This window comes from Schistocerca nitens, chromosome 5 (genome assembly GCF_023898315.1).
Source record: "Schistocerca nitens isolate TAMUIC-IGC-003100 chromosome 5, iqSchNite1.1, whole genome shotgun sequence".
Taxonomy (NCBI): Eukaryota; Metazoa; Arthropoda; class Insecta; order Orthoptera; family Acrididae; genus Schistocerca; species Schistocerca nitens.
Window position 1 is genome coordinate 128,734,205 of NC_064618.1, and position 27,751 is coordinate 128,761,955.

Consider the following 27,751-nt stretch of genomic DNA (forward strand, 5'->3'; position numbering starts at 1 on the left):
GTAAGTAGCAATATGTCTTTTCCCGGAGTTTCCATTGCTTGATGTCTATTCATTTCTTGCTTGTGATGCTGGCATGTATATCTGAATTATTGTTGTTAGCTTTGGATTGCTGTTGATACTGATGAGACTAATGCTATCACAGAACTGTTCACAGAAACACACTCTTTGACTTACCTTCCTATTCATAGTGAATGTGGTTTCTGTTATGCTAATTTCTGTTGTTGTTGATATTACTCTACATTTGCATGACCGGAAATCATTACGTTTTTTTCATTTCACTTCACAGACTTCCACTATATCCAGACTGACTTCCACTATATACAGATTGAGCCTTTCCATTTTCCCTTTCAAATTTTCTAACTTTCCTACCACATTCAGACTTTTGGCATTCCACATTCCATTTGAATGTTAAACTTTTGATGGTTATTCAGTTTCTTTCTTATGACTACCTGGCAGTCCCCATACAGAGATCCGAGTGGGAAACTAATCTGGAATCTTTTGCCAATGGAGAGACATCATGACTCTCTTTTTCAGTCATAAGCCACATTTCCTGTGGATACACATTAAATCTTTAAAGCAGTGGTTCCCATTGCCTTCTGCATCCATATGCCATTGATCATTGGTGATTCTTCTGCCTTTTAGGGGCAGTTTCCCACTTCAAAGGAAAGAAGATGCCATAAACATCATACTATATGAAGTTCAGAATTGGTAAAAGATTTCCTGCCAGTATATGCCTAAAATATGACAACAAGCAGATAAAAGGAGTTGACAGTGTTAAATTCTTGTTATTACAACTTAATAAATTTAACTGGGAGGAGCATACCACAGAAGTGCTGAAGCACCTAAACAAATCTCCACTGGTTATGCGAATTTTGATAGAGACATAAAAATAAAAAATCTGTATTATGTTTACTTTCATTCCGCAATGTCATACAGAATTTTTTTTTTCTGGGGCAACTCGTCAAGCCAAGGTAAAGTTTTCTGAGACCAAAGACAAGTGATTCAAATTATTTGTGGAGTGAACCCAAGACATCCAGCAAGGGTAGTTTAAGGAACTGGGTATACTGCTTCCCAATATATTTATTTCTTAATGAAATTTGTCATTAAAAATATATTTTTTTAAACCGACAGCTCAGTTCGTGGAATCAATACTAGAAATAAGAATAACTTTCACAAAGATTTGAAGTCACTTACTTTGGTTCAGAAAGGTGGCCACTATTCAGCTATACACATTTTCAATAACATACCAGCAGCCATAAAACTAATAATAAAGTTCAGTTTGAGAATAGTGTAAAAAATTTATTGGTGGCCAACTTCTTCTACTTCATTGATGAATTTCTTAGTAGAATGGATTGATGCATGTATGTTATTAACAATATCATATAATGTGAATATTGCATACAATCCGACTTCTTCAACTTTTGCAGTCCTGTCTTCCTCAGTTGCATGTAATATTACGGTATATTGATAATTTTTACTTATGTACCGTCTGACAGCAACTGAATAAAACACAATTTTAGTGCCATACGCGCTTCGCCTTTGTTTTCTGCAAGGCATCATCAGTGGCCTGGAATATGTGCATATTACGCTCCTGTTGCATTTTTGGTATTGTTCTTCTTATAAATGCCAATTTGCGAAATGTGGTGAAAAAACTGCAAATTGGCATTTATAAGAAGAAGAACACCACCAAAGATGCAACAGGAGCGTAATATGTAGGAAATCGTCCACATAACCTGTAATTACAGTTCAAAACACTATTACTTAATAGGAAATACCAACCACCAGAACTGTTCATAACCTATAGGTACAGTGACCAACATGTAAATTAAATAGCAAACATATGTATATATTCCAGGCCACTGATGATGCCTTGCAGAAAATAAAGGTGAAACGCGTATGGCACTAAAATTGTGTTTTATTCAGTTGCTGTCAGACGGTTCATACGTTAAAATTATCAACATACCGTAAAATCTGACTTCTGTACAAAATTTTCACAGTAATGCAAACGTTGTAAATAAGCCCTGTATAATGTTATTTTTTTTATTTTTCTACTTTTTTTTTAACTTGATGATGTGTGGCTACAGTAGACTAAGAATTATCATATGTACCTAAGTGTTCCACATCCCACAGAATCTCCTCAGTATGGATCAACTGAAACAAATAGTATATCTAATCTAATATAATCTAATCTCTTAATCTTTTTCACCTAGTTAGTCTTTAAATGACTTAACCAGTTGAGCACATTTTATTATGTTATATAAGTTTTTCTTACTGTTAGACTCTACTACTTTAAGTAACTCTGTTGCTTTCTTTTACTTCAGCTCAATAAGTCCTTGGAGAAATTCACTTTTGTTGCTGCTGTTCAAGCTCATCTTTCCTGTGCCTCCTGTTCTTCCTCTACGACTTCTTATCAGAGTGCTTATCACCCATCATACAGTTCTTCCGTGTATCCTTTCTGCTTTCAAACCTCTCCCCATTTTTCAGTTATTGACTTTGTGTGTTTTCCTTTGTAATGTTTTAATGGCTTTTCCCTTATTTAACAGTGTTACAAATTCCTGAATTTTCTAGCATTCATATACTCTATTCAAATTTCCTTCCACATCTTTGCATTTATATGTAGCCATTCTTCTCTTAATTTATCGATGTGTCTTGAAATTTAATTTGTCGTTATTTTATATTTTTCTAGCTCTGTCTATACCATGTACTACTGTACTGCCTTGTTTTCTCCATAAGGTTAAGACTTCACTTGTAAACCAGGTTGTATAAACTGCTCAAAATGTTTTACACCACTTGCATACTTGTGAATGTTTGTGGGGTTGGATTCAAGGCAAGCAGAGAATGAAAGAATAATTCTTATGAAGCTAAACAAGTAACTTACTCTGAGATAAAAACAAAACAATGATGAAATTAAAAGCAGTCTGAAAATGCACATTATTGCACACTCTTGAAATCAAAATCATGTGCTGGATAACATTTAATACCCTGTTGCTCCACCTCATGCACTGTGACATGCTTGCATCCTCCTTCACATTCTTTCCACATACTTTTCTAGACACAACATCCCCTCTTCCCTCCCTGTTTTTGAATAAGCCATGAAGTTCGTCACACACAGTCATTTACAAATTTACGGGGTCAATAAATAATTGAAAATTGAACATTTTTCATCATCTTATATGGGGTCTGCAAAAACACATTCCTAGAATTTGGGGAAAGAAACTTCTAAAACTACCACTGATGTACCCATAAGGTGAATGCTGTTCCAACGAAAGTGCTGCTGGTGTAGTAAACAAGGCATCAGACTGCGGAGCAGAGAACCTGTGTTTCATTCCCAAAAATAATTCTCCAGATTTTTCCCCGTTTTGAAATTATAGGAATAGGATGGTTAATAAAGTGAGAAATCATTAAGGAATAATAACAAGGTAGGCAAACCAATTCCTCAAATGACATGAATTAGTAAAGGATTAAAAATTTAATCCTGGTTTCCTCCCAGTGGTGGTGCTTTCACACACATTATTAAATGTCCTCAATTTTCTTCAAACAATTATATGGAAGGTATTTCTCATACAAACATTCAAAGCAAATATATTTGCAGCACCAAGAACACAAGAACATCCCTTCATGCAACTACATCGTTCCTTCCCAAGATTCATCATATGTTTTATTTCATTTTTGAGAATTAATTTTGTTGCATACCACGCATATGATAACAAGGCCTGTAAAAATGGTACTGAAAGTTTATCATGAATTTTGCTGGGAATCATTATTGTGTCTGTGTGGTTATGCAATTCTCACTGGATTTCCAGAAGCAGTTATCAATTTTGAAGTTTCAAAATAAAGTATTTAACTTGGCAATAAAAATAAATATCTCATGGTGGGCATGATGGTATTACACCTGTCGTACAAGTTAGTTGATCATCATCATATGTAAAAATGCTATCATAAGTGACAGTTACAGTTTGGTCAGTCCAAGGAATTCAATATCACAGAAATCTTGTTATCAACAATGAATGGTTTTAAAATCTTCTCAGGATATTTTTAAGGAGTCAGTTAAATGATTGACCTCTTGTATACCCTGTAGACCAAATTAATCATTAGTTTCTTATAAGCACTGGAAGAGTTTAGGCTGTGATGGAATATTGCTCCCTGTATGAATGGGTCATGTGAGGTAGACTACGAACTATCCTTATGCAATAACACATGATGATTCCTCATCTTTGCAGCAGTTTTACCCAGAATTATTTTCATACAGTGAGGCTTAAAATTTTAATTCTTCACCAACCCAAGTCATTTTAGAAATTTCATACCTTGTTGCTATTCCTTACTCAGTAACTTACGTTATTAACCCTCCTGTTCCTGTCACGCTCAGAAAAAAATGCCAGACTGCGTTTGGGAATTACTTGCAGGTTCTCTGCATTGGTCACCACACCAACAGCGCTTTCATTGAACAGCATTTACCTTACGGGTAGATAAGCCTCAGTCAAAGTAGTTTCTTTCCTTTCACGATTTCTTGGGAAACATGTTTGTATACCCCTTATAAGATGATGAAAATGCTCAGTTTTCAATAACATCAACTTTGAGCTGTAACATGTCATGAACTTTTGGGTGGTTTTCTCAAAATTGGAGGGGGGGGGGGGGATTGAGCTAAAATACATTAGTCTTTCATTTAAGTTGTAAAGAAGTGACCTGCCAAATATGAGCCAAATCAGTTGGCCATGTCTGAGGCCTTCTCCTTGTAGTCTTGCCCAAACAGTCTGGCGTGCAGCCTCAGTTTCTATTGTGAGGATTTTAATTTCTTGTGTACTGCGACAAATAAACCACTTCCATTTCCCTTTACTTAACTTAATCCTTCTACTATACACTTAGATATTCCCCAAAAATATCATTGCTGCCAGTTTTGGCATTTAATTACTTTTCTGTACCTTGTGTTATATGAGCTCCACACCCCTTTAGGACTGCTTCAGACTCAGAGCCTTTATTGCAAATGCTTCAGCAGTTGGTCACATAAACGTATCATGTATTGGGGGGGGGGGGGGGGGGGAGATTTCTTAGGGTTGTACACTAATACTTGGGTCGTACACTAATAATTGGGTTGCACACTAATACTTCTGAGATGTCTTACAGCCAATATTATCAGAATTGGATGGTGAGGGACCTAAAAACCTTGGTGTGGAATCTACACATAGTCAGCCACCTACAGTCTGTTCAAAAAGACTTTACATTGGCAGTTACAACAGAAGCATTAGAGGGGGAACACATTTGGGATACACGGTACACATTCTGCCAATCCCATGATACGTGCAATCGCAGCAGGCACTCGCAGTTGCCAAATCTTCACCGCCACAACCATAACAGTTCCTACTTATACTGTGCTGGAGTTTCAAACTGCTTGCTGTCCTGCGTGTTTGTTGCACACTGTGATTTTGTTTCTTATCATTTTTACTGTTGCAGGAGTTCTTATTTTGCACGATGATATTGTTATTTCTTTGTGGTACTGAACAGTGTAAAAAGGAAGTTTGTCAAAAGTTACGAGTGGAGACATGTGACATTGTTCTCTCGGCTAGTGGGTTGCCATAGAAGGTCAGCTGAGAGAAATACTTTGCTCATTATGTGCCTACTTAGAGATTGAAAAACTTGATGGCGGTCTGCTGCTACCCACAACAATTTTATTGTGACTCTTCAAGCTTTCCCAGCAGATGTGTTGTAAATAGTCTTCATGGGTTTGCCGCCAGATCACGTTATGCAAATTCCACAATATTTCCTCAGAGCAACTGTCCAACATCTTCAGGTGGTTCAACCTTGCTCGTGGCTAGGTATGACTGACGGTATTCGCACACCGACGCCCCATTTTTAGAAACATGCGTGAAGAATACGCAGTCGCAGAAATTGTGCGTGCGCAGTGATTTGCCATATTCAAACTCCCTCTGCCAAAAATCGTAGAGCGGCTCTCCTGCACGTGCGCGGTATGATGCGTTTGTCAACAGTGCGGCCATACGTTACTCACCAACGACCATACTAGGCCAGTGTTATGACGGGCCTGTTATAGAAGAATCTTGATTTTTGCGTTGTGATTTAATAGCAGCCAATGCAGGGTTCAAGGCTGTGCTCAGTTGAAATCCCATATCTTGGTTGATGAGATTGTCATCTGCATGGATATGTGTTGCTTCCTTAATGATGCAGTCCCAGAAAGATGATGCCGGGGATAAAACTTCCGTCTTTTCATAAATCATACAATGTCCTGTATTCAGGCAGTGTTCTGCAATTGCTGGCTTTTCCAGTTGACGAAGGTGTGTATGACACTGACGTTCATCGCAGCATTCTTGTACTGTGCGGCATGTCTGGCCTATATATGCTGTCCCACACTGACAAGGAATCTTGTACACACCACATTTCCTCAGTCCAAGGTCATCCTTAACCTAACCCAACAGGTTTCTCAGTTTTGCAGATGGTTGAAAAACACACTTAATTCCATATCTTCCGAGGACTCTTTCGATTCTTGACGACATGGCACCAAAATACAGCAAAAAGGCCAAAGACAGTGTTCTGACAAAACAGCTATGCTGAGAGACAGATACATAATGCATTCGCACCCAGACGAATTCAATCTATGGAGCAGAATGAAGATATGAAGACACCCACCCCTTTGGCCTTTTTGCCGTATTTTGGTGCCATGTCATCAAGAATCGGAAGAGTCCTCGGAAGATACAGAGTTAAGTGTGTTTTTCAACCATCTGCAAAACTGAGAAACCTGTTTGGTTCAGTTAAGGATGACCTTGGACTGAGGAAATGTGGTGTGTGCAAGATTCCTTGTCAGTGTTGGGCAGCGTGTAAAGTCCAGACATGCCACACAGTACAAGATTGCTGTGATGAACATCATCATACACGCCTTCATCAACCAGAAAAGTCAGCAATTACGGAACACTGCCTGAATACAGGACATCGTATGATTTACGTAAAGACGGAAGTTTTATCCCGGGCATCATCTTTCTGGGACTGAAGAGAATCATTCAGCATGAAAGAAGTACAACCCTTCCACAGATTGCTGCAGATTTCAGTGCCGGGCCATGAACAAGCATCAGCACGCGAACCATTCAATGAAACATCATCGATATGGACTTTCGGAGCCGAAGCCCCACTCACGTACTTTTAATGACTGCATGACACAAAGCTTTAAGCCTCACCTGGGCCCATCAACACCGACATTGGAGTGTTGATGACTGGAAACATGTTGCCTGGTTGGACAAGTCTCATTTCAAATTGTATTGAGCAGATGGACATGTATGGGTATGGAGACAACCTCATGAATCCATGGACCCTACATTTCAGCAGGGAACTGTTCAAGATGGTGGAGGCTCTGTAATGATGTGGAGGATGTGAAGTTGGACTGATTTGGGACCCTTGATACATCTAGATATGATTCTAGAACAATGCAACACTCCACACATTCAGAATTGCTACAGAGTGGCTTCAGGAACACTCTTCTGGGTTGAAACACTTCTGCTGGCCACCAAACTCCTCAGACATGAACTTCATTGAGCATATCTGGGATGCCTTGTAACATGCTGTTCAGAAGAGATCTCCACCCCCTCATACTCTTATGGATTCATGGGGTCAGTTCCCTCCAGACATTAGTCGAGTCCATGCCACATTGTGTTGTGGCACTTCTGCAAGCTCGCGAGGGCCCTACAGGATATTAGCAGGTGTACCAGTTTCTTTGGCTCTTCAGTATAATACGAATTTTGTGTGGCACTCTCAGACAGTTAAAAGTATGATGCAATAAATCATGATATACATAAATGATAACATAGTCAGAGAGAGTTTATGAGAAAATGACATGAACAGTAAAATATTATAATCTAATTTTTAAAGTTGAAATTGTCTGGCACATGCAGTCTCACACAAAGAAAAAATTGGAAGTTGTCTTATATATGTAAATAAACATGTGAAATGCACAGAATTTGTGACACCTTCCCCTCTAGCTTACCAAAGACAAACATTGTAGCATCAGTTTCTCCCATTCCAAGGTGGTATAGTGGTTAGTACATTGGACTCACATTCGGGAGGACAACGGTCCTAATCGTCACTGTCTAGCTATCCAGATTTTGATTTTCTGTGATTTCTATAAATTGCTCCAGACAAATGCCAGTGTGGTTCCTTGTGTTCCATATTTAATGACTGAACTGTCAACAGGATGTTAAACTGTAATCTTCATTACCCCACTCAAAATAGTGAAAAACTGTGGAACTCTAACAAAGCACATAGTATGCTTAAAGCAGCTAATGACTGTAGAAAAGAGTTGTGTACTAAATGAACAGTCTTTAGCTGAATTAGAATTAATTACATACCATGTGTCACAAGATTCCATGTTAGGCCTTTACTTTTGCTTGTGCATCTTCCACCACTAAATTTATCAGATGATAAGTTGGTTTTGCTTGCAGATGATACAAAGTTTGCAATAAACAGTAAGTCAGGTATAGTTTCAAAAAGAGCTGTTTATCAAATTTTCATGGATGTTAATATACGTTTTCCAGCCATTTCATTATCACTAAACTTAAGAAAGGGGGAAAAACGTACATGCACTCCAAAAGCTGTGAGAGTTTTTCACCCAACAGCCGCATAAAACAGGACAGTCTGCAGGTAGAAGAGTTTTTGTGTGTTAGATTTGCATGGCTGAGAGTGAAGTACAAGTCTTTAATCAAAATTAAACATATGAAGTGTGATCAAAAAGTAATGGAATTTTTTTGTTTTTCTTGAAGAAACTATTTATTCATCAACATTAACTCCGCCCCCTTCAGGGTAATCCCCAGTAGATATAATACTTTTATGCCAGTGCTTTTTCTGGTATTGTAAGCACTTTGGAACTCGCTTGTCACTATGCTGTTGAGCTCCTTCGACAGTTCTGTTTTTACCTCATCAATGGTGACAAAACAATGTCCTTTCACGGTTCTCTTTAGTCCCAGGACTGTACGAATAGAGAGAAGTCGCAGGGAGGAACATACAGCAAATACGGTGGTTAAGGCAACATAATGGTTTTCGTTTTTGACAAAAAAATCACAAACAAGCATTGAGGTGGGGGGGGGGGGGGCATCATGATGATGAATTTTCCACAAATGGTTTTGCCACAGTTCTGGTTGTTTTCCTTGGATTGCTTCACACAAACGGCACATTAACTTCCTGCTTCTGACTGTACGACCAGAGGGTAAGAAGTCATTGATACGTTATCCCATGGTAATTGAAGAAAGCAGTGAGAAGAACTTTTACATGTGATCCAACTAGTCAAATTGTTTTCGGTCTTGGCTCTTTAACCAGTTTCCATTGGGTTGACTGGGACTTGGTTTTGGCGTCATACTCATATACCCAAGTTTTTCACTGATCTGTTACAACCTTCATTAGAAGTTCTGGATCATTGTTGACTTCATTCAGCAATTCATGAGCGATATGTAGGCGATGATGTTGTTTTTGTTGAACTTTACAATCTTGGAACAAACTTTTCTGCTACACTTTTCATGCCCAAAACATCTGAAAAAATTGCATGGCATGAGCCAAAGGAAATGGCGACATCATCAAAAACCTCTGATGGTGATTCAGTAATTTTCCAGAACCATTTTCTTTACTTCTTCCACATTCACCAGTAATTGATATGCTACAATGCCCAGGGCAGTCGTCATCTTTAACATCTTCTCGACCTCTTTAAAATGCTTATATCACCTCTAAGCTCTTGTCTTACTCATAGTAGATTCGCCTAAAGCCACAGTCAACAGTGCTGCACTTCATTCCATTTTTCAAGCAAAATTTATTGCAAATTTTTTGATCCATCTTTTTCGAAAGTAAAAATTCGCCGATCTGTGAAAAACACGTATAGCCTTTTTGACTGTCAAGAATAAAATAGACATTCAAAACAGCTGAAAATGCAGACGTACACTAGGAACATGTGTACCAACAAGAGAAAAGAATTTTTTTTGAAAATTGGATGTATAAAGCCCACAAAATCAAAACATTTCTTTTACTTTTTGATCACATCTTGTGTATACGTTATCAGAATTAAATTATATGGCGCGTACTTTGAAACTCGAATTTCCTAAAGTGCATTTAAAAACAGTGGCTACTTGGAAATGTAGATATTGCAAATCAACCTATTTTTGCCACCTTTAAGTGTAAATAAAAAACAAATATTATAAATTTTTAATAGGTTTATGGCAAAATTACAAGTTTCTATTTTATTAAATATGAAACAGCATCTAATTTTACTGATTAGTCATTTTTTAAATCATACAAACCAGTTTAAAAGCATTGTCTCAAGAAATATTCATTTAAAATTTTGAGTCCAATTTTTGTATATATAACTTTAAAATGTTTCAACTTGCCACTAATCTGCTATTCCAAGGCCATACTGTAAACCTTCCTCTTCTTTGAAGATCTCGTTTTTCTAAAGTGCAAGTCTCTCTATCCACAATTCTAACCTGAGTGCTGCTCTGGAACAAGTGCTGGTCCAAACACTTCAGGCATTTCTCATTCATTTTTATGGTGAATGAGGAAGCTGTGGTGACAGTAGCAACTACCATGACTTTCATGTTGTGCAAGACACCCTTAAATCCATCATTCTTAATTATGCATACGTAATTGTTAGCAATTTAAATGACTTTTGCACTCAAAAAAATGTTTCAGAGCATAATTCCAAATTAAAGAATTCAGAGCTTTATTGTTGTTCGGCAATAGGCTCCAAGGCATCTCTTCACCAAACTGTCATCAGTCAGATGTTTATACACAACAGGAGTATCTTCAATAAAGTCACTCCTCAGTGGTGGCTTACGATCAAAAGTATGCAGTGTCATGTTCATCTCAGCTTGCTTCCATTTACACCAACTTTCAGAATAGTAAACATGCTGCAGATTGTCATTTGTTGAACTCCTATCACTGTAACTGCTTTTTTCAACTCACTTATGTCAAAAGTATATACTTGGGACAGCTGATGGGCAAGTGCAATACCTATATCGATATATCCTTTGACCCAGAATGTTACAACAGCTTTACAGAGAGAGAGAGATTGGGGTCGCAAACAGCCCAAGCACCAAGAGCAGCTGGAGGGTGCGTATGTGCACTTCCATTGAAAAATGATTTTCCAACACTCCGGACAGTGGTGGGTACCAACCTGTCGCTTGCCATACAGCCCAACATCCAGGAGTGATGGTCTGTGGTGCCATTTCTTTTCATAGCAGAACCCCTTTGTTTGTCATCCATGTCACCTTTACAGCACTGTGATACATCAACGATATTCTACGCTCCATTTTGTTGCCCTTCAGGGCATGCCATCCTGGGCTTACATTTCAGCAAGATAACATCTGCCCACACAAGGCGAGAGTTTCTACTTCTTGTCTTTGTGCTTGCCAAATCCTGCTTATGCCAGCAAGGTTACCGCTTATCTCCCCCGTTGCCCAATTGAGAACTTTTGGAGCATTATGGGCTGGGTTGTCCAACCATCTCTGGGTTTTGACAATCGAATGCACCAGTTGAACAGAGTTTGGCACAGTATCCCTCAAGAGGACATCCAACAACTCTGTCAATCAGTGCCAAGCCATCTTACAGCTTGCGTAAGGCCCAGGAAGGAACCAATGCATTATTGACTTGCTCAATTTGTGAAGCTCACCCAATTTTTCTGAAATTGTCGTCTCTCTCTCTCTCTCTCTCTCTCTCTCTCTCTCTCTCTTTCTTTTTCTTTTTTTATATAGAATGTATATCAGTCATTCAGATCAACAGTTAAGTTCATAAAATCAGTTCCGAGAACAAGGAAAAAAATTTTTATGTGGTGTTAAAACCATCCACTTTGGTCCAGCAACTCCCACAACTCCCATTTGCAATAGCCTGCTGCAACCACAGAGAGTTTAGCTTCTAACAGAATGGTTAATGAGGGGCCCAAAGGGTTTATTGGTGGCCAACTGCTCCTACTTCACTGATAAACTTTTTTAACAGAACCAGCTGCTGTATGTATTAATTAATAACATAACATAACATGAATGCTAAGTAATGCCTGATATCAGTACAGTGACGCAGTCTTTGAAAGTAAGCCATGTAACCTGTTTTTTGTGTTGACATTGCTGGCCTAGGAATTATCTTATTTACTTTAGATTGTTTAAATTTATATATTTGCAGCAAGGTTGTTTAATTAATGTCTAAATGAAAAATGTATCGTTTATCTATTTTATCACATGTTCTTTTGGACTATTTCACTTACGATTTGTATAACTGAACAAAAGTGCATCAGTTCTTTTTTAAGCAAATGTTATATAGTTATGTTTTTCGGGCATGTTCCTTATCATTGGGAATCTCCTAATTATGGCTGCAGGGATATTACTGTAATCCAGCTAGAAGTGCTAACTGGTGACATGATAACCATGTACTTAATCAACCACATTAAACCACTGCGATCATCCTTCTCTATGCAAGAGTAGTATAATTTTTTTGTCTTCCTTCCCATACCACACATTTCAGTCTTAATGTAACAGTTCTAGGGAATTCTCATATCTCCTAGGCAGGATGACACTAGTTTACTTATTACCACATCCAAGCAGATATTTTCTCTTGCAAAGGTGCTGCAATCATCCCTCGATATAGCTCCCACATGCAAAATAAAAATAAAATCATTATGCAATACGTGTACATTCATATTCGACATGTTACTTGTGCTTTCTTATTACACAGATAACTTTTTGGTTGCGAGGCTCATTTGTCGGTAAGAAGACACAGGAATATGTATCACTCCTCGAAATTGGGATAGATTTCCAGACTGCCTCATTTGGAAGCCCCACAAGACAAAGTCACGTGGTGTGAAATCAGGAGATTTTTTCACTTTATGCTATTGCATGTATCCACTTTATTCACAGCTGTCTTTAGGCACTAGCATTCTAGTGTCTGTTTACACCACTATTACTGCTCTAGCAATGATAATCAGTACTTTGGATCCCCTCTTCTTTTCAACAGTGCATAGATTATTCATATCTAATTTATATTGTATAAAGTAAAAGTTATTTAAAGTGGTATTGCCTTTTTTGAATAACCATGTATTTTTACTTTTAGGTAATGTTTATATATTATATGCCATTTTCATTCATTTTTACATTGACAGTTTTGTGTGTAGTTTGGGTTTTAGTATCATCACTTTCTGCCACACAAATTTTAAGTTGTTACTAATCAAATACATTATTTTATTGTCATTTTGTGGTTTACATATGGCACCTTGTTGAAAAATATTTCTTTTTTAGGTATCTGAATTAAATGTATCTACAGAGAAAATGGTCTCCAAATTGGAGCTATAATCAAACACAGATAGGAAAAGCCTATAGTTACAAAGAGGCAGCAGACATGCACATAAATACACTTATGAGTCAATTCATTATGACCATTGCCCACCAGGACATTAAATGCTGTCTGATAGTGTCATAAGGCATACAATCCTGTAAGATTACTATAAAAGCAAAGTAGAGGTGAATAGGATGTCATTCAAGTCAGAATGTTGTTCACAAGTGGATAAATCCATGAATGTAACTGACTGACAAATACAGATTATTACAATTGAGCACCTGGGAAAGAGGATCTCGCAAATGGTAAAGTTGGTCACATGTTTGTTTGCTGCTGTAGTGAGCATCTGTGGAACATCGCGGAAGGACAGTGAAACCACAAATAGGCAACAAGGTGTCAGACTTGCGCACCTCATCACAAAACATGGGAATTGGAAGCTTGCCTGCTCAGTAAAGCAGGATAGGCAGCAATCTGTTGCAGATTTGACAACAGAGTACAGTATTGGTGCAGGCATAAATGTTACAGAGCATGCCATTCAATGCAAGTTGTTGAACATGAGCTCCACAGCAGACCACTGCGTGTTCCCGCAATGATGCAACGACATCATTAGAATTGCAGCGAGCAGAAGATCAGATTGGACTGTCAATCAGTGGTAATGTGTTGCTGAGTCAGATGAATTACTTTTCTTGTTACCCAATGCCAATGATAGTGTCTGGATTCACTGTCATCCAGATGAACAGGTGCTTTTACGTGCACTGTGCTATGGGCAGAGTAATTTATTTTTAATGTTTTACACAATAGGTCTGTTTTGGCTCACTGCCATTATCAAGTAACATCTAGTTGGAAGGGATGATCATATTGTATCTATAGTAAAGTTTTTCTGTCAAGTCTTGTTAAGTATAATACTTTGTGCAGTTACAATATGTAAAAATACTTTCTGTCAGATATTTCAACAGTTCAATATTTTGACAGTTCTTTACTATAATGCTGTATGTTTCATATAGCATCGTAATAAGAACTTATACTGAATTGTCAAAATATCTGACAAAAACATCTTTTTACATTTCGTAATTACAAAAAATATTATGCGTATGAAGATATGACAGAAAAAATTTACTATATATGCAGCAGGGTCACCACTTCTGACTATGTGTCAGTTGATAACAGCAATAAGCTGTAACAGACCTGTTGTGTAAAATATTAAAATATATATTACCTTATTACAGTTAGCTTTGGAACTTTCATTTTCACTATTCTAAATGGTTAACCCATGTAGTTCTTACACTGAATCTCACTGGAAAATCATTTTTGCTGCATCAGCCAATCATGTCCTTATGGGTGTGTGGCTCCAATGCACATATCTCACTAAACCACAGCAAGATAGCAGGGTTGTTGCTGGTTAAATGCGTCATTACTTAATAGGTATATTTCATCACCACCAGACCATGCCAGCGATGTGCCTGTAATGAGACCGCAGCATAAACCTCCACAGTCGTAGTCTAGTGGAAGTGAAGAGGAGGTTCTGATGATGTAACAACACGAGCGGAGGCATATATAGTGCATTGTTGGCATCCGTGTTCAGCATACGATGAATATTATGGTGTGCAGGCACTTTGCTGTGCTTGCAGGTGCTTTGCAATTTTGCAAGGCTGTACTGCTCTTAAGCCGTGGACCTCACCTCCACCCCCTTTACTCTATTTTTGTCATTCTTGCACTTTGTTAATTAAAAGTCAGATATGTTTAGTGAACGGAAGTGTTGATCTCTCTGTTCTGATAAAGTCTTCTGTTAATTTTTTACAGTTTTGGTAAGATTTTTATTTCTGAAGTGAACAGAAGTCCCTGTTACTTCCTTTTCATTTTACAGATAACATTTCCAATTACAGATATTGAAGTAATCATTTCTGTTTTTGGATTTTGTAGTTTTAATGTAACTAATGCATTGCTATCATATCTATTGTGAACAATAGAATTTGAAAGCAAGTCTTATAACAAGAAATCAATAATCATTGATATGTTCTGCAAAAGATTTAAATCTTGTACAAACTGACCAAGTGCAGTGTTTGTCTGGGGTGTCAGTGTCGTATTTTCGAACTAGAATGAGTTGATGGCCCATATAAGCCTGTCGTGCTTGACAATTACAAACTGTCTGAACATTATAGAACAGACGTGAAGCATAGTGACCAATAATTAAAGCATTTTTGGTTTGTTGGACCCAAAAAAGTTTTGGTCCAACCATCTCTTCTTCATTCATTCATAGTTGCTCATAGTGTGTTCCTGCTTGTCGCTGAGTACCACCTTTGGTACCCTGGCCCCATCCATTTTTGACACATTGTTCCTTCCATTTCCTTCTATATTTTGTTAGTTCTTCAATGAATTTTCTATTCTTCTAGTCTCTTGTTACATTAGTGTCCATCCAGCATTCACTTCCACAAAGTTAAATTTGCACTGCTGTTACTTTCTAAAATTTTAGAAGTGTCTCCCATCTTCTATGCAAAAGCTCTACTTAGTTGTTCCGCACAAAATCTGAAACTTTTATAGCTTTGAAGTGATGTTATGATCCTTTGTGTAGGTAATGCACAACTTGATGTTAGGTATAAGAACCTGTTCACCTGCCCTATTGTTTTCTTGTTGATAACTATATTGTCCTTGATTGGCTCACTTCCTCTGAATGCCTTCACTTTGGTCTTTGTTGTTGGAATGTTTGAACTATATTCCTGTACTACTTTCATAAGTACGCATAGACTTCATTGGAAATTATCTTCAGAATCCACCAAAGTCACACGGTCAGCCACAAAGAGCATTGCGTGTATAGTGATGTCATCAATTTTGAAATGTGTAGGTATTTTCTTTTCATTAACAACATCAATATGAAAATCAAATATTGTTAATGACAGTGAACACCCTTGTCTAAGGACATTGGTTATCTCAGCTTATGTGGTGTCAATTTGAAAGTAACTTTCAAATAATGTGTCACTGCATAGTAACATAGTGCAATGAAGCTTGGATCATACATAGGAAGAAGTGCTACAGTATTGCAATAACTAAAAGAAATACACGACAACAGCAACAGAAATGACACTTTTATTCAGATATAATAATTACACTGATGTCATTGTGATTCATGACGGTCCTGTGGACTCCAGACGGCACTGCATGCTCTGCAACATGCTACCATGCTGGCCACAAGGTTGACAAGGAGTTCTTGTGATAGGTTGTTCCATTCCTCCACCACCGCAGTTGGCAACTGCTGGATAGTTGTTGATGCATGTAATACATCTCACCAGTATATCCCACATGTGCTTGACAAAGTTTAAGTTATGGAAACAGAACGATAAGTCGATTTGCCAAATATCCTCTCATTCCAAGAGCTGCTCCATCAGTGCTATTTGATTTGATTTGGTCAACATTATGATCCCATAAAATGAAGTCAGGGCTAATGCACCACTGGAAAGACACCAATGCTGAAGGAGTACAGTGCTTCAGTAACACTGATCAGTGAGTGTACTACGTTCAAAGATTTGTATGTTAGTATGCATGTGGAACATTACACCTCCCCACACTGTGACACCTAGACCACCAAAACAATCATGTTCGATAGTGTTCCTGACTGCATTTACTTATTCCCACCTCTAGCTAGTGAGGATACCGCATTATTGTTGAACATGATTAATGACTTGGTGGTCCAGGTGTTATGGTGTGGGGAGGAATAATGTTACATAGGCATGTGGACCATCTTTGATCACTGTACACTCACCTATCAGTGTTTCTGTGACACTGTACACCTGCCTCTTGTGCATCTTTTCTGGTGTGCATTCAGCCCTGACTTCATGTATATACAGTTAAATAGTTTTAATATATCAAACAGTGGCACATTCATTCACATAAGCAAGCACACCTCACACACGCCTGACCGCCATCCGTGGCAGCTTGGACCAGAATGCCATGTTTATCCACAGTTGTGCCATCCTCAGTGGGTTTTTTATTATTTTGCTGAAAGACATACATACGGGTTATTTTTAGGTTAAGGAATATGGTACATCAGATTTTTATGTCATTTAAAATATATGTGCACTTACTTTTTATTGTACAATCAAAATCAGCCACAGTTCTAAATTAGTACAACAAGTCATCTGCAACCATGAGATATGTTAGAAAATAATCTGTATTGAACTTTTTGTTTATTACACAATCTTTAAAATGTATTTTCTGGTAAAATTTGTGGCATATGCCTGTTTTCGGCCATACCATAGCAGCCACAGGATGTACACAATGTAAAATAGAGGGAAGTGCACATACAATTTAAATGGCAACAAAATCTGATGTATTATATTCCATGACCTAAAAATAACCTGCATGTATGTATTTCAGGAAATTAATAAAAAACCCACTGAGGATGCCACAACTATATTGAAACATGTATGGGTTATAAAGCAAAACAATAATTTGTGTACTTGCAAAAAAGTGGACCAATCCTTAATTCATTATTATCTGCAGTAATAGTTTGGACAGGATCTACACTAGTTTACTATATTGGAGGACATGCCCTCTGACCTAGTACAGTGCATTACAAGTAGGGATTCTGCATGTAGAGTGTGTATTTGTAGATTAATGAAGACTGTTCACATGTAGCTTAATAATTGTTAAGCAATAAAAAGGTTGAACAGATGTTGTATGTCAAGGTTGAACAGTGGTTGTATGTCAGGTGGTGCATTACAGATGTCCCCACCGGGTGTGGGGGTAAGAATAGGCCCAAGGTATTCCTGCCTGTCCTAAGAGGCGACTAAAAGGAGTTTCACACATTTCGGCCTTTATGTGATGTTCCCCTGTAGGATTTGACCTCCGTTCTTCAAAATTTTCCCAAAGAGCGAGCCAATTGGGGAAGGGTGCCTTATGTGGTGCATTGTGTCCATCGAGATCTTTAGCTCACTTTCTTGTTGTTGCGTTTCAGTCCCGCTCATTCTCCATATCTTGGGCGAGGACACCTTCCTGAGTGCGTTTTCCACCATGCACTATGCAGTGTCGCTTTCTGCATCGACGATGACCATGGACTACTTTGCACCTGATATCCAGCACAGTAGGCAGTCGATTGTGGTGGGGTAACCATCTACCCTGTTGGTTGTAGCCCCCTGACAACACAGGGATTGCTCTGCTGATGCCAGCACTGTTAACTCCCAATGTATGCCAAGGGGTAGATGCCCATCCCCCTGGGGCATTGGGACTCCCGGCAATGGCCATCTGCCAGTTGGCCTTTGCTGCGGCCGGCTGGTGCCCGTGGGGAGGGTCCCTGGTCAGCGTGGGTGGTATCAGAGTGGATGGCATCAGAGTGGATGACACGTGATGAAGCATAGTCCATCATCTCTTGCTGGTGCTGAAACACCAGCAGTCTCTAAGTGTTCACGAGCTCAATTCAACGCACAGAAGTGCAACCCCAAATCATTCCCCTCCCTGGCCACACCATGAGAGGAACGTCAGGCTACAGATGGCAGCAGATCTTTCCACCTCAGTACCTTTTATGTTCAAGGGCTGATAGGGAATCTTTCATGACGATGAGGCCTCAGTTTTTTGTTGAGCATTTAGAGGACAAGTTTAGGGAGGTGGAGGGATTATCCAAAATGAGATCTTGGTCAGTCTTGAGCAAAACCGCATCCTCTGCCCAGTCACAGATGTTACTCGCTTGTGACAAGCTGGGGGATGTTTCTGTAACCATCACGCCCCATAAGAGCTTAAATATGGTCCAGGGTATCACATTTTAGAGGGACCTTCTTTTGCAATCTGACAGTGAGCTGCGCGCCAATCTAGAGCAGCGAAGTGTACATTTTGTCCGGCATGTCCACTGGGGTTCGAGGGATAATCAGGTTGCCACCGGTGCCTTCATCTTGGCCTTCGAGGGTGGTACATTGCACGAGAAGGTCAAGGTGATGGTTTATCGCTATGATGTAAAGCCCTATATACCTCCCCTGATGCAGTGCTTTAAGTGCTGGAAGTTTGGCCATATGTCTTCCTGCTGTACTTCCAGCGTCACATGTCGAGATTGCGGATGCCCATCACATCCCAATACTCCATGCGCCCTGCCTCCCATCTGTATCAACTGCAGAGAGCACTATTCGCCTTGCTCGCCAGACTGCAGGATTCTCCAGAAAGAAAGGAAAATTATGGAGTACAAGACCCTGGACCGACTAAACTACACTGACGCTAAGAGAAAATTTGAACGCCTGCATCCTGTACACATGACATGGTCTTATGCCGCCGCTACAACAGTTCTGGCCCCATCAGCTCTGCCAACCCCAGTCACCTCTCAGAGCCGGAAGACTATACTTGCCACCTTGATGGTGGGGTGGCATTTTCCTCCCTGTTGCTCCCACGCCATGTACTTCGGGAGCAACACCCTCCCTCCCAATCATCGGGGACGTCAGTCCCCACTTCTAAGCCAGAGAAGTGTAAGTCTTCTTCGGATTCTCTCTGTAGGAAGGGATCCCTTGGGTCATTCCCTTCCCAGGCTTCTGCTTGTGGGAAAGATGACACCCACCAGTGGCTGAAGAGCTCAAATCAGTTGGTCGTAGGGCTTCAGGCTCATCCTCATTCCCGGAGTCTGGGCCAGTGAAGTCCTCCCACCCAGAGTGGCTGTAAGGGATATTACAAGAACCGTAGCGACTATAAGCGATTGTCAGGGGGAGTTTGCGTTTATGTCCTAATTTCAATCTGTAATGACGCTGTGCCCCTTCAAACCCCTCTTGAAGCTGTCGCTGTCAGAACAACGGCGACACAGGAAATAACTGTTTGCAATGTGTATCTTCCTCCAGATGGTTCAGTATCCCTGAATGTATTAACTGCACTGGTTGATCAACTCCCTAAATCTTTCCTACTTTTGGGAGATTTTAACGCCCATAACCCCTTGTGGGGTGGCACCATGCTTACTGGCCGAGGCAGAGATGTCGAAACTTTGCTGTCTCAGTTCGACCTCTGCCTCTTAAATATTGGGGCTGCCACACATTTCAGTGTTGCTCATGGTAGTTACTCGGCCATTGATTTATTAATTTGCAGCCCAGGACTTCTCCCTTCTATCCACTGGAGAGCACATGATGACCCGTGTGGTAGTGACCATTTCCCCATCTTTCTGTCACTGCCCCGGCATCAGGCCCACGGACACCTGCCGAGATGGGCTTCAAACAAAGTGGACTGGGAAACATTCACCTCTGCTGTCACCGTTGACTCTCCGCCACACGGTAACATCAATGTCATGGTTGAGCAGGTGACTACAACAATTGTTTCTGTGGCAGAAAACGCGATCCTCGCTCTTTAGGGTGCCCCCGGCATAAGGCAGGCCCTTGGTGGTTGCCAGAAGTCGCTGAAGCAATTAAGGAGCATTGGCGAGCTCTACAGCAGCACAAGCGGCACCCTTCCCTGGAGCACCTCATAGCCTTTAAACGCTCCGTGCACAAGTTCACTAACTTATAAAATGACAAAAACAGGAGTATTGGTAGAGATATGTCTCGACCATTGGGTGCCACACGTCACCTTCCTAAGTCTGGGAAAAGATCAAACGTATTTTGTGTACCAGACCCCAGCAGGTGTTCCCGGTGTTACCAAAATGGCGTGTTATCTACCAACGCAAATGCGATTACTGAGCACTTTGCACTTTGCTCGAGCCTCTGTGTCGGAGAATTATCCCCCAGCCTTTCGTACTCTCAAACGCCGATTGGAAGGGAAAGTGCTCTCACTCATTGCATGCCACAGTGAATCCTATAACACCCCATTTACAGATTGGGAGCTCCTCAGTGCCCTTGCACATTGCCCTGACACAGCTCCTGGGGCCAGATCCAGATCGGATCCACAGCCAGATGATTAAACATCTTTCATCTGACTACAAGCAACATATGCTCGTCATCTTCAACCGCATCTGTTGCGATGGTGTCTTTCCTTCACAATGGCGGGAGAGCTCCACAATTCCAGTGCTCAAACCCGGTAAAAACCTGCTTGATGTAGATAGCTATTGGCCCATCAGCCTCACCAACATTCTTTGTAAGCTGCTGGAACGTATGGTGTGTCGGTGGTTGGGTTGGGTCGGGTCCTGGAGTCACGTGGCCTACTGGCTCCATGTCAGGGTGGCTTCCGCCAGGGTTGCTCTACCACTGAAAATCTTGTGTCCCTCGAGTCTGGCATCTGAACAGCCTTTTCCAGGTGCCAACACCTGGTTGCCGTTTTTTTTTAACTTACGTAAAGCATACGACATGACCTGGCAACATCATATCCTTGCATATTGTATGAGTGGGGTCACCGGGGCATGCTCCCGATTTTTATCCAAAACTTCCTGTCGCTCTGTCAATTTGTTGCCTCCTGTAGTTCCACCCATATCCAGGAGAATGGAGTCCCACAGGACTCTGTATAGAGTGTCCCTTATTTTTAGTGGCCATTAACGGTCTAACAGCAGCTATCGGGTCCTCTTGTCTCACCTTCTGTGTATGCAGATGATTTCTGCATTTCGTACTGCTGCTCCTGTACTGGTGTTGGTGAGCGATACTTACAGGGAGCCATCCACAAAGCACAGTCATGGGCTCTAGCCCACGGCTTCCAGTTTTTAGCCACAAAGTCGTGTGTCATGCAGTTCTGTCAGCGTCGTACCTTTCATCCGGACCCAACATATCAATTCTTAGGACTGGTTTGCGACGCTTGATTGACGTGGCTTCTTCATCTTTGTCAGCTTAAGCGGAAGGGCTGGCAGCACCTTAATGACCTCCTCCGTTGCCTGAGCAACACCAATTGGGGTGCAGATCACTCTGTGCTGCTGCAGGTCTACAGAGCCCTTTTCCAATCCCGAATTGACTATGGGAGTGTGGTTTATGGTTCATCAGTGCCCTCAGCGTTTCATTTACTCGACCCTGTGCACCAGTGTGGGGTTCGACTAGCGACAGGAGCTTTTAGGACGAGTCCTAAAGCCTACTGGTGGAAGCTGGGGGTCCCTCCATGGCAGATCAGATGTGCACAACTGCTCATCAGTCACACTGCGCACATTCGTAGTTCTCCTGAGCATCCGAATTACTGTCTCCTTTTCCCACCCACAGTCGTCCATCTCCCATTTCGGCGGCCCAGGTCGGGGCTAACGATTGCGGTTTGTGTGCGGTCCCTTCTCTCCGAACTGGAGTCCTTTCCTTTACCACCTCTACTTGCGGTCCGTTCATGTATACCTCTATGGTATACACCTTGGCCACAGTTTCGTCTGGACCTTTTGCATGACCTTAAGGACTCGGTTAACCCCGCCGCTCTCCACTGTCACTTCCTCTCGATTCTTGACATGCTCCGGGGCTCTGGCGTGGTTTACACTGATGGCTTGATGGCTGATGTTCACGTAGGCTTTGCGTATGTTCATGGAGGACATACTGAACAGCACTCCTTGCCAAATGGCTGCAGTGTTTTCACTGCAGAGCAGGTGGCCATATCTCGTGCTCTTGAGCACATCCGCTCATGCCCTGGTGCGTCATGTCTCCTGTGTACTGACTCACTGAGCAGCCTAAAAGCTATCGACCAGGGATACCCTTGCCATCCTGTGGTAGTGTCCATCCAGGAGTCCATCTGTGCCCTGGAATGGTCCTGTCGTTCATTGATGTTTGTGTGGACCCCAGGACATGTCAGAATCCCACGCAATGAACTTGCTGACTGGTTGGCCAAACAGGCGACACGGAAATGGCTTCTGGAGATGGGCATCTCCAAAGCTGACCTGCGGTCTGCCTTATGCTGCAGGGTTTTCAGGCTTTGGGAGATGGAATGGCATAACAGTACGCACAACAAGCTGCGTATCATTAAGGAGATGACAAATGTGTGGAAGTCTTCCATGCAGTCTCACAGGAAATCAGTTGCCCTCTGCTGGCTCCGCATTGGTCATACATGGCTAATGCATGGTTACCAACTCTGTCACGAGGATCACCCCTGTGTCGCTGTGGCTCCCAAATGACAGTCATCCACCTCTTGCTAAACTGCCCCTTTTGGCCGCTCATCAGCAGACTTTTAACTTTCCCACCTCCCTACCTTCGATGTTGGGCGACGATGCCTCTGCAGCAGCTTTAGTTTTACATTTTATCCGAGAGAGTGGGTTTTATACTTCTATGTAGGTTTTAGCACATGACCTTTGTCCCTCTGTGTCCTCCACTCTAGTGCTTTTAGGGTGGAAGTTTTAATGTGTTGCAGACTGGCTGGCTTTTCCTTTTTATTCTCGTGGTCAGCCAGCCTCTGTAATCTGCTTCCTTGTTTTACTCTCTTCTGTTTCTAGCATCTCTCTGTTGTTTTCTTGTCCTCTTTTGTTCCTTCTAGTGTTCGTTGCCTTTCCTTCATTCTTGTGATTTTTACATTCTTTCTGTTTTGTGTTATACGTCTCGTCCATTTTATTCTCAAACTTGTGCCATTGTTTTATTAGGAACAAGGGACTGATGACCTCATAGTTTGGTCCCTTCCCTCCCTTTTAAACCAACCAACCATTACAGATGACTTTGATAATGTATATTGTTCCAGTTGTGGGCTTGATACGATGCAGGTAATGATAGGAAGATGCATTAGATAAGTTCTGTGGTCTCCGCAGGCTCAGTTATGTGAACCATGGTGAAGGAAAATAAGATGAACTGGAGCATAGTGTATAAATGGGATGTTACGGCTCTTTAGAGGCAAGGATTATCTCATCTAGTAGCTACAATGAGAATAGTGCATAGGGTGGACCTTATTGTGGGAATGATTTAAGACAATTATACTCCTTGTGAAACATTGCTTTATTCATTGTAGGCCAGAACAATGTGTTGCATTTCTCTGACCACCTTTTTTTTCTTTTTCTTTAGTTTCCCACTTTTTTCTTCTCTGCCCACCACTTTTCTTTGTTTCACAATATGTTTCACAAAAGCAAGATGACTGCAGGTAGTAGGATCGCACATTGAACCACTGAATTTTCAGTACATGCTTCATCCTTGTTAGGTGTGTAAGCATATTGATGGATAGATGCTTATTTTAGTACTATTTGCTCTCCACCCACCTTCCCAATACTCCTGATAATTACATTACAGTGCATTTGATGTTATTTTACTCTTCTTCCTGCCGGCTGGAGTGGCCGAGCGGTTCTAGGCGCTTCAGTCTGGAACCGCGCAACCGCTACGGTCGCAGGTTCGAATCCTGCCTCGGGCATGGATGTGTGTGATGTCCTTAGGTTAGTTAGGTTTAAGTAGTTCTAAGTTCTAGGGGACTGATGACCTCAGATGTTAAGTCCCATAGTGCTCTGAGCCATTTTGAATTCTTCTTCCAAAACGAGAAATCTTTTGAATCCTAATGCTCTGAAATTTTTCTCGCTGAATAGAAGGGTCCATGTTTTTCTGCAGTCTCAGCCCGGGCTCAAGTGCTGCTAATCTTCAATTCCTGGGATCAAGAAGTCCAGTTCTCATATTGATCACATGCCTACAAACTCCTCAGTTGTCAAGTCAGTCTGACGGTTTTTGTGTGACCCTTGAACCATTCCATTTGAGAGGGTTGCAACATTGCGTATCACACTATCTGCAGGGTAGACTTGTGTGCAGCCCACTTATTGTTCTCCACAAAGCAGTTCATCAAGATGATTAACTAATGGGTAATAACAGCTGCATTGTCAGATTGTCTGCTTAAGAGCCCCAGAGTTTAATAGAGACAGCCCCTGTGCAGAAACCCATAGTTCACCAAACCCATACACAACTAAAATTTATTGAATACCTAGAGGTAATCATAGTGTGGCATGCCCAAAGGTGTATGTGTAGCATTATCAAATGCTACGGATGCAGTTGGCATTACCTCCGATATGAAACCATCACGTACAACACTTTGTCCTCTCTCTTAGTTTTGAGAGCTACTTTCAGTGACCATCTGATCTCTGTACATTGCATAGCTTGCCTTGCCCACTTACTTGTTGTTGGTCTGAATTTTTACTTGGGGGCGATCCTGAATATTTTATGTGTGTACCTTATTCTGAAGAAAGAAAGATTGCAGCTTAATGCCCCATTAGCAACAAAATTGTTAAGAGAGAGAAAAAAATTACAGGTTGGCCAAGGACAGCACACATAATCAGTTGTGGCATTTTGAAAGGAACTATCGTAACATTTACTCAAAATGATTTAAGAGAACTATGAAAAACTTAAATCTGGATGGCCAGATGGCAGTTTGATCCATAGCATCTTTATCACAGAAAACTTCCTTAACAAATAAAAGAAAACCAAACATGACACATTGTCATCTTTCCATCTATGATGCCTTTGAAAAGCACCAATAATTCCCATGAAAACAGTCAGAAATTTTAATTCAGAGTGATCCCTACTTGATTTGTGTTGTCTCTAAAAAAGTTAAACATTGCATTGCATTGTGTGTGTGTGTGTGTTTTTTTTTATGAATGAAAGAATCATTTGATCTTATGGCTTCTGTCAGTTTGTATAGCCTTTCAAAATGTAAGAGTTTTCTCTCCTAACATGGGGGTAATTTTTGCCCTACACTGTACCAGCAAACTAGTAATGTGAAATTTAAATGTTATATTGTATGTAATGTTTCCTTTTGTCTGGACTGATGGATTTATTTCTGTATTTCCTCATAGGTGTGTGTAAATGGACAGGAATTCAAGTCGGCAGTTGCCAGTAACAACCAAAATGCAGCCAAAGCAGATGCTGCCCGTGTATGTCTTGAATCCATGTGCCGAGCATTGACAGACAATGCACTTCTGCATTAGTGGCATGCAGATGATAAAGTTTCTTCATCTTTAAAAGTTGGTTTCTGATAAAGCATGTAACATAAACATGTATATATACACATACTGAGTACTGTGTATCTCGTCATGATGCTAATAATTATCAGGATTGTGACTTTCGAAATGTACATTAAAGTGTGCATTCCTTTATCATTTATTATTTTGTATATTTTAAACAGAAAATATAACAAATTTTAATGACATGTTTAGGTATGTTGTTTATTATTAGTGTTGTTATTGTTATATTATTATAAAGCTGTGGCTTTATTTTTCAATCCAGCAAGATGCAGCTAATGAGATGTTTCGATTTTTTTTTTTTCATTTATTTCTGTTTGCACATCCTAAAAGGCAATGGTAATTGTTGTTTGTAGCATGCTGTTCACACCTCAGCTGAACATTGAAAAATGTGGTTACTAAAACATAGCAATATAATGAAAACTATAGTTGCTACTCACCATATTGGAGATGCTGAGTCACAGACAGGCACAACAAAAAGACTGTCAGAAAGTTAGCTATGTCAACAAGACCCAGTCTCTCCCATCTGCTCAATCTCCCACTTCCAGCTCCATTCCCCCCAAAATCTCATAATTCTAATCAATACAATCTGGAACCACAACACCCTAATTCAGTAGTTAACCTTTCCTCCAAACCTCTCTCCCAATCCGAAATCTCTGTCCTATCCAAAGGCCTCACCTTCAGCCCTACTCCCAGATTCAACCAAACAGCCCTCGTCAAAGATTTACTGTCCTACACTCGTACTCTCTGCTGAAAATATCACTTTGCCATGAAGAAAAAGGATCCTAATCCTACTCCTAATGATCCAACTCCCCAAGACACTATCCAAATTGAACCCTGCCTGGAACAGTTCCGTCTTCCGTCAAAGCGGGACCCGCCTCCACTTCCTCAAAATCACCCTCTCCAAACCTTCCAGGAATTTCTCACTTCCAGCCTTGCCTCTCAATTCTTCTTAAAAAACTGTAATCCTACTCCCAACATCACCACTGCTGAAGCCCAGGCTATCCGTGATCTGAAGGCTGACCAATCCATCGTCATTCTTCCGGCGGACAAGGGTTCCACGACCGTGGTACTTGATCGTCGGGAGTATGTGGCTGAGGGACTGCGTCAGCTTTCAGACAACACTACATACCAAATTTGCCAAGGTAATCCCATTCCTGATGTCCAGGCGGAGCTTCAAGGAATCCTCAGAACCTTAGGCCCCCTACAAAACCTTTCACCTGACTCCATCAACCTCCTGACCCCACCGACACCCCGCACCCCTACCTTCTACCTACTTCCTAAAATTCACAAACCCATCATCCCGGCCACCCCATTGTAGCTGGTTACCAAGGCCCCACAGAACGTATCTCTGCCTACGTAGATCAACACCTTCAACCCATTACATGTAGTCTCCCATCCTTCATCAAAGATACCAACCACTTTCTCGAACGCCTGGAATCCTTACCCAATCTGTTACCCCCGGAAACCATCCTTGTAACCATTGATGCCACTTCCTTATACACAAATATTCCACACGTCCAGGGCCTCGCTGCGATGGAGCACTTCCTTTCACGCCGATCACCTGCCACTCTACCTAAAACCTCTTTCCTCATTACCTTAGCCAGCTTCATCCTGACTCACAACTTCTTCACTTTCGAAGGCCAGACATACTAACAATTAAAGGGAACAGTCATGGGTACCAGGATGGCCCCCTCGTACGCCAACCTATTTATG

The 27,751-nt window shown here is 40.8% G+C and overlaps 1 protein-coding gene across 1 annotated transcript in view; it reads left to right on the top strand.

Annotated features, from left to right (window-relative positions):
- LOC126259967 (serine/arginine repetitive matrix protein 2-like) overlaps positions 1-26,223 on the top strand; it is a 400,597-nt gene extending 374,374 nt beyond the window's left edge. Inside the window, exon 10 of the mRNA XM_049957081.1 lies at positions 25,871-26,223. Coding sequence (XP_049813038.1) covers positions 25,871-26,002 — 132 coding nt within the window. The 3' untranslated portion in view covers positions 26,003-26,223. The remainder of the gene's footprint in view (positions 1-25,870) is intronic.
- Positions 26,224-27,751: the final 1,528 nt, after the last annotated feature.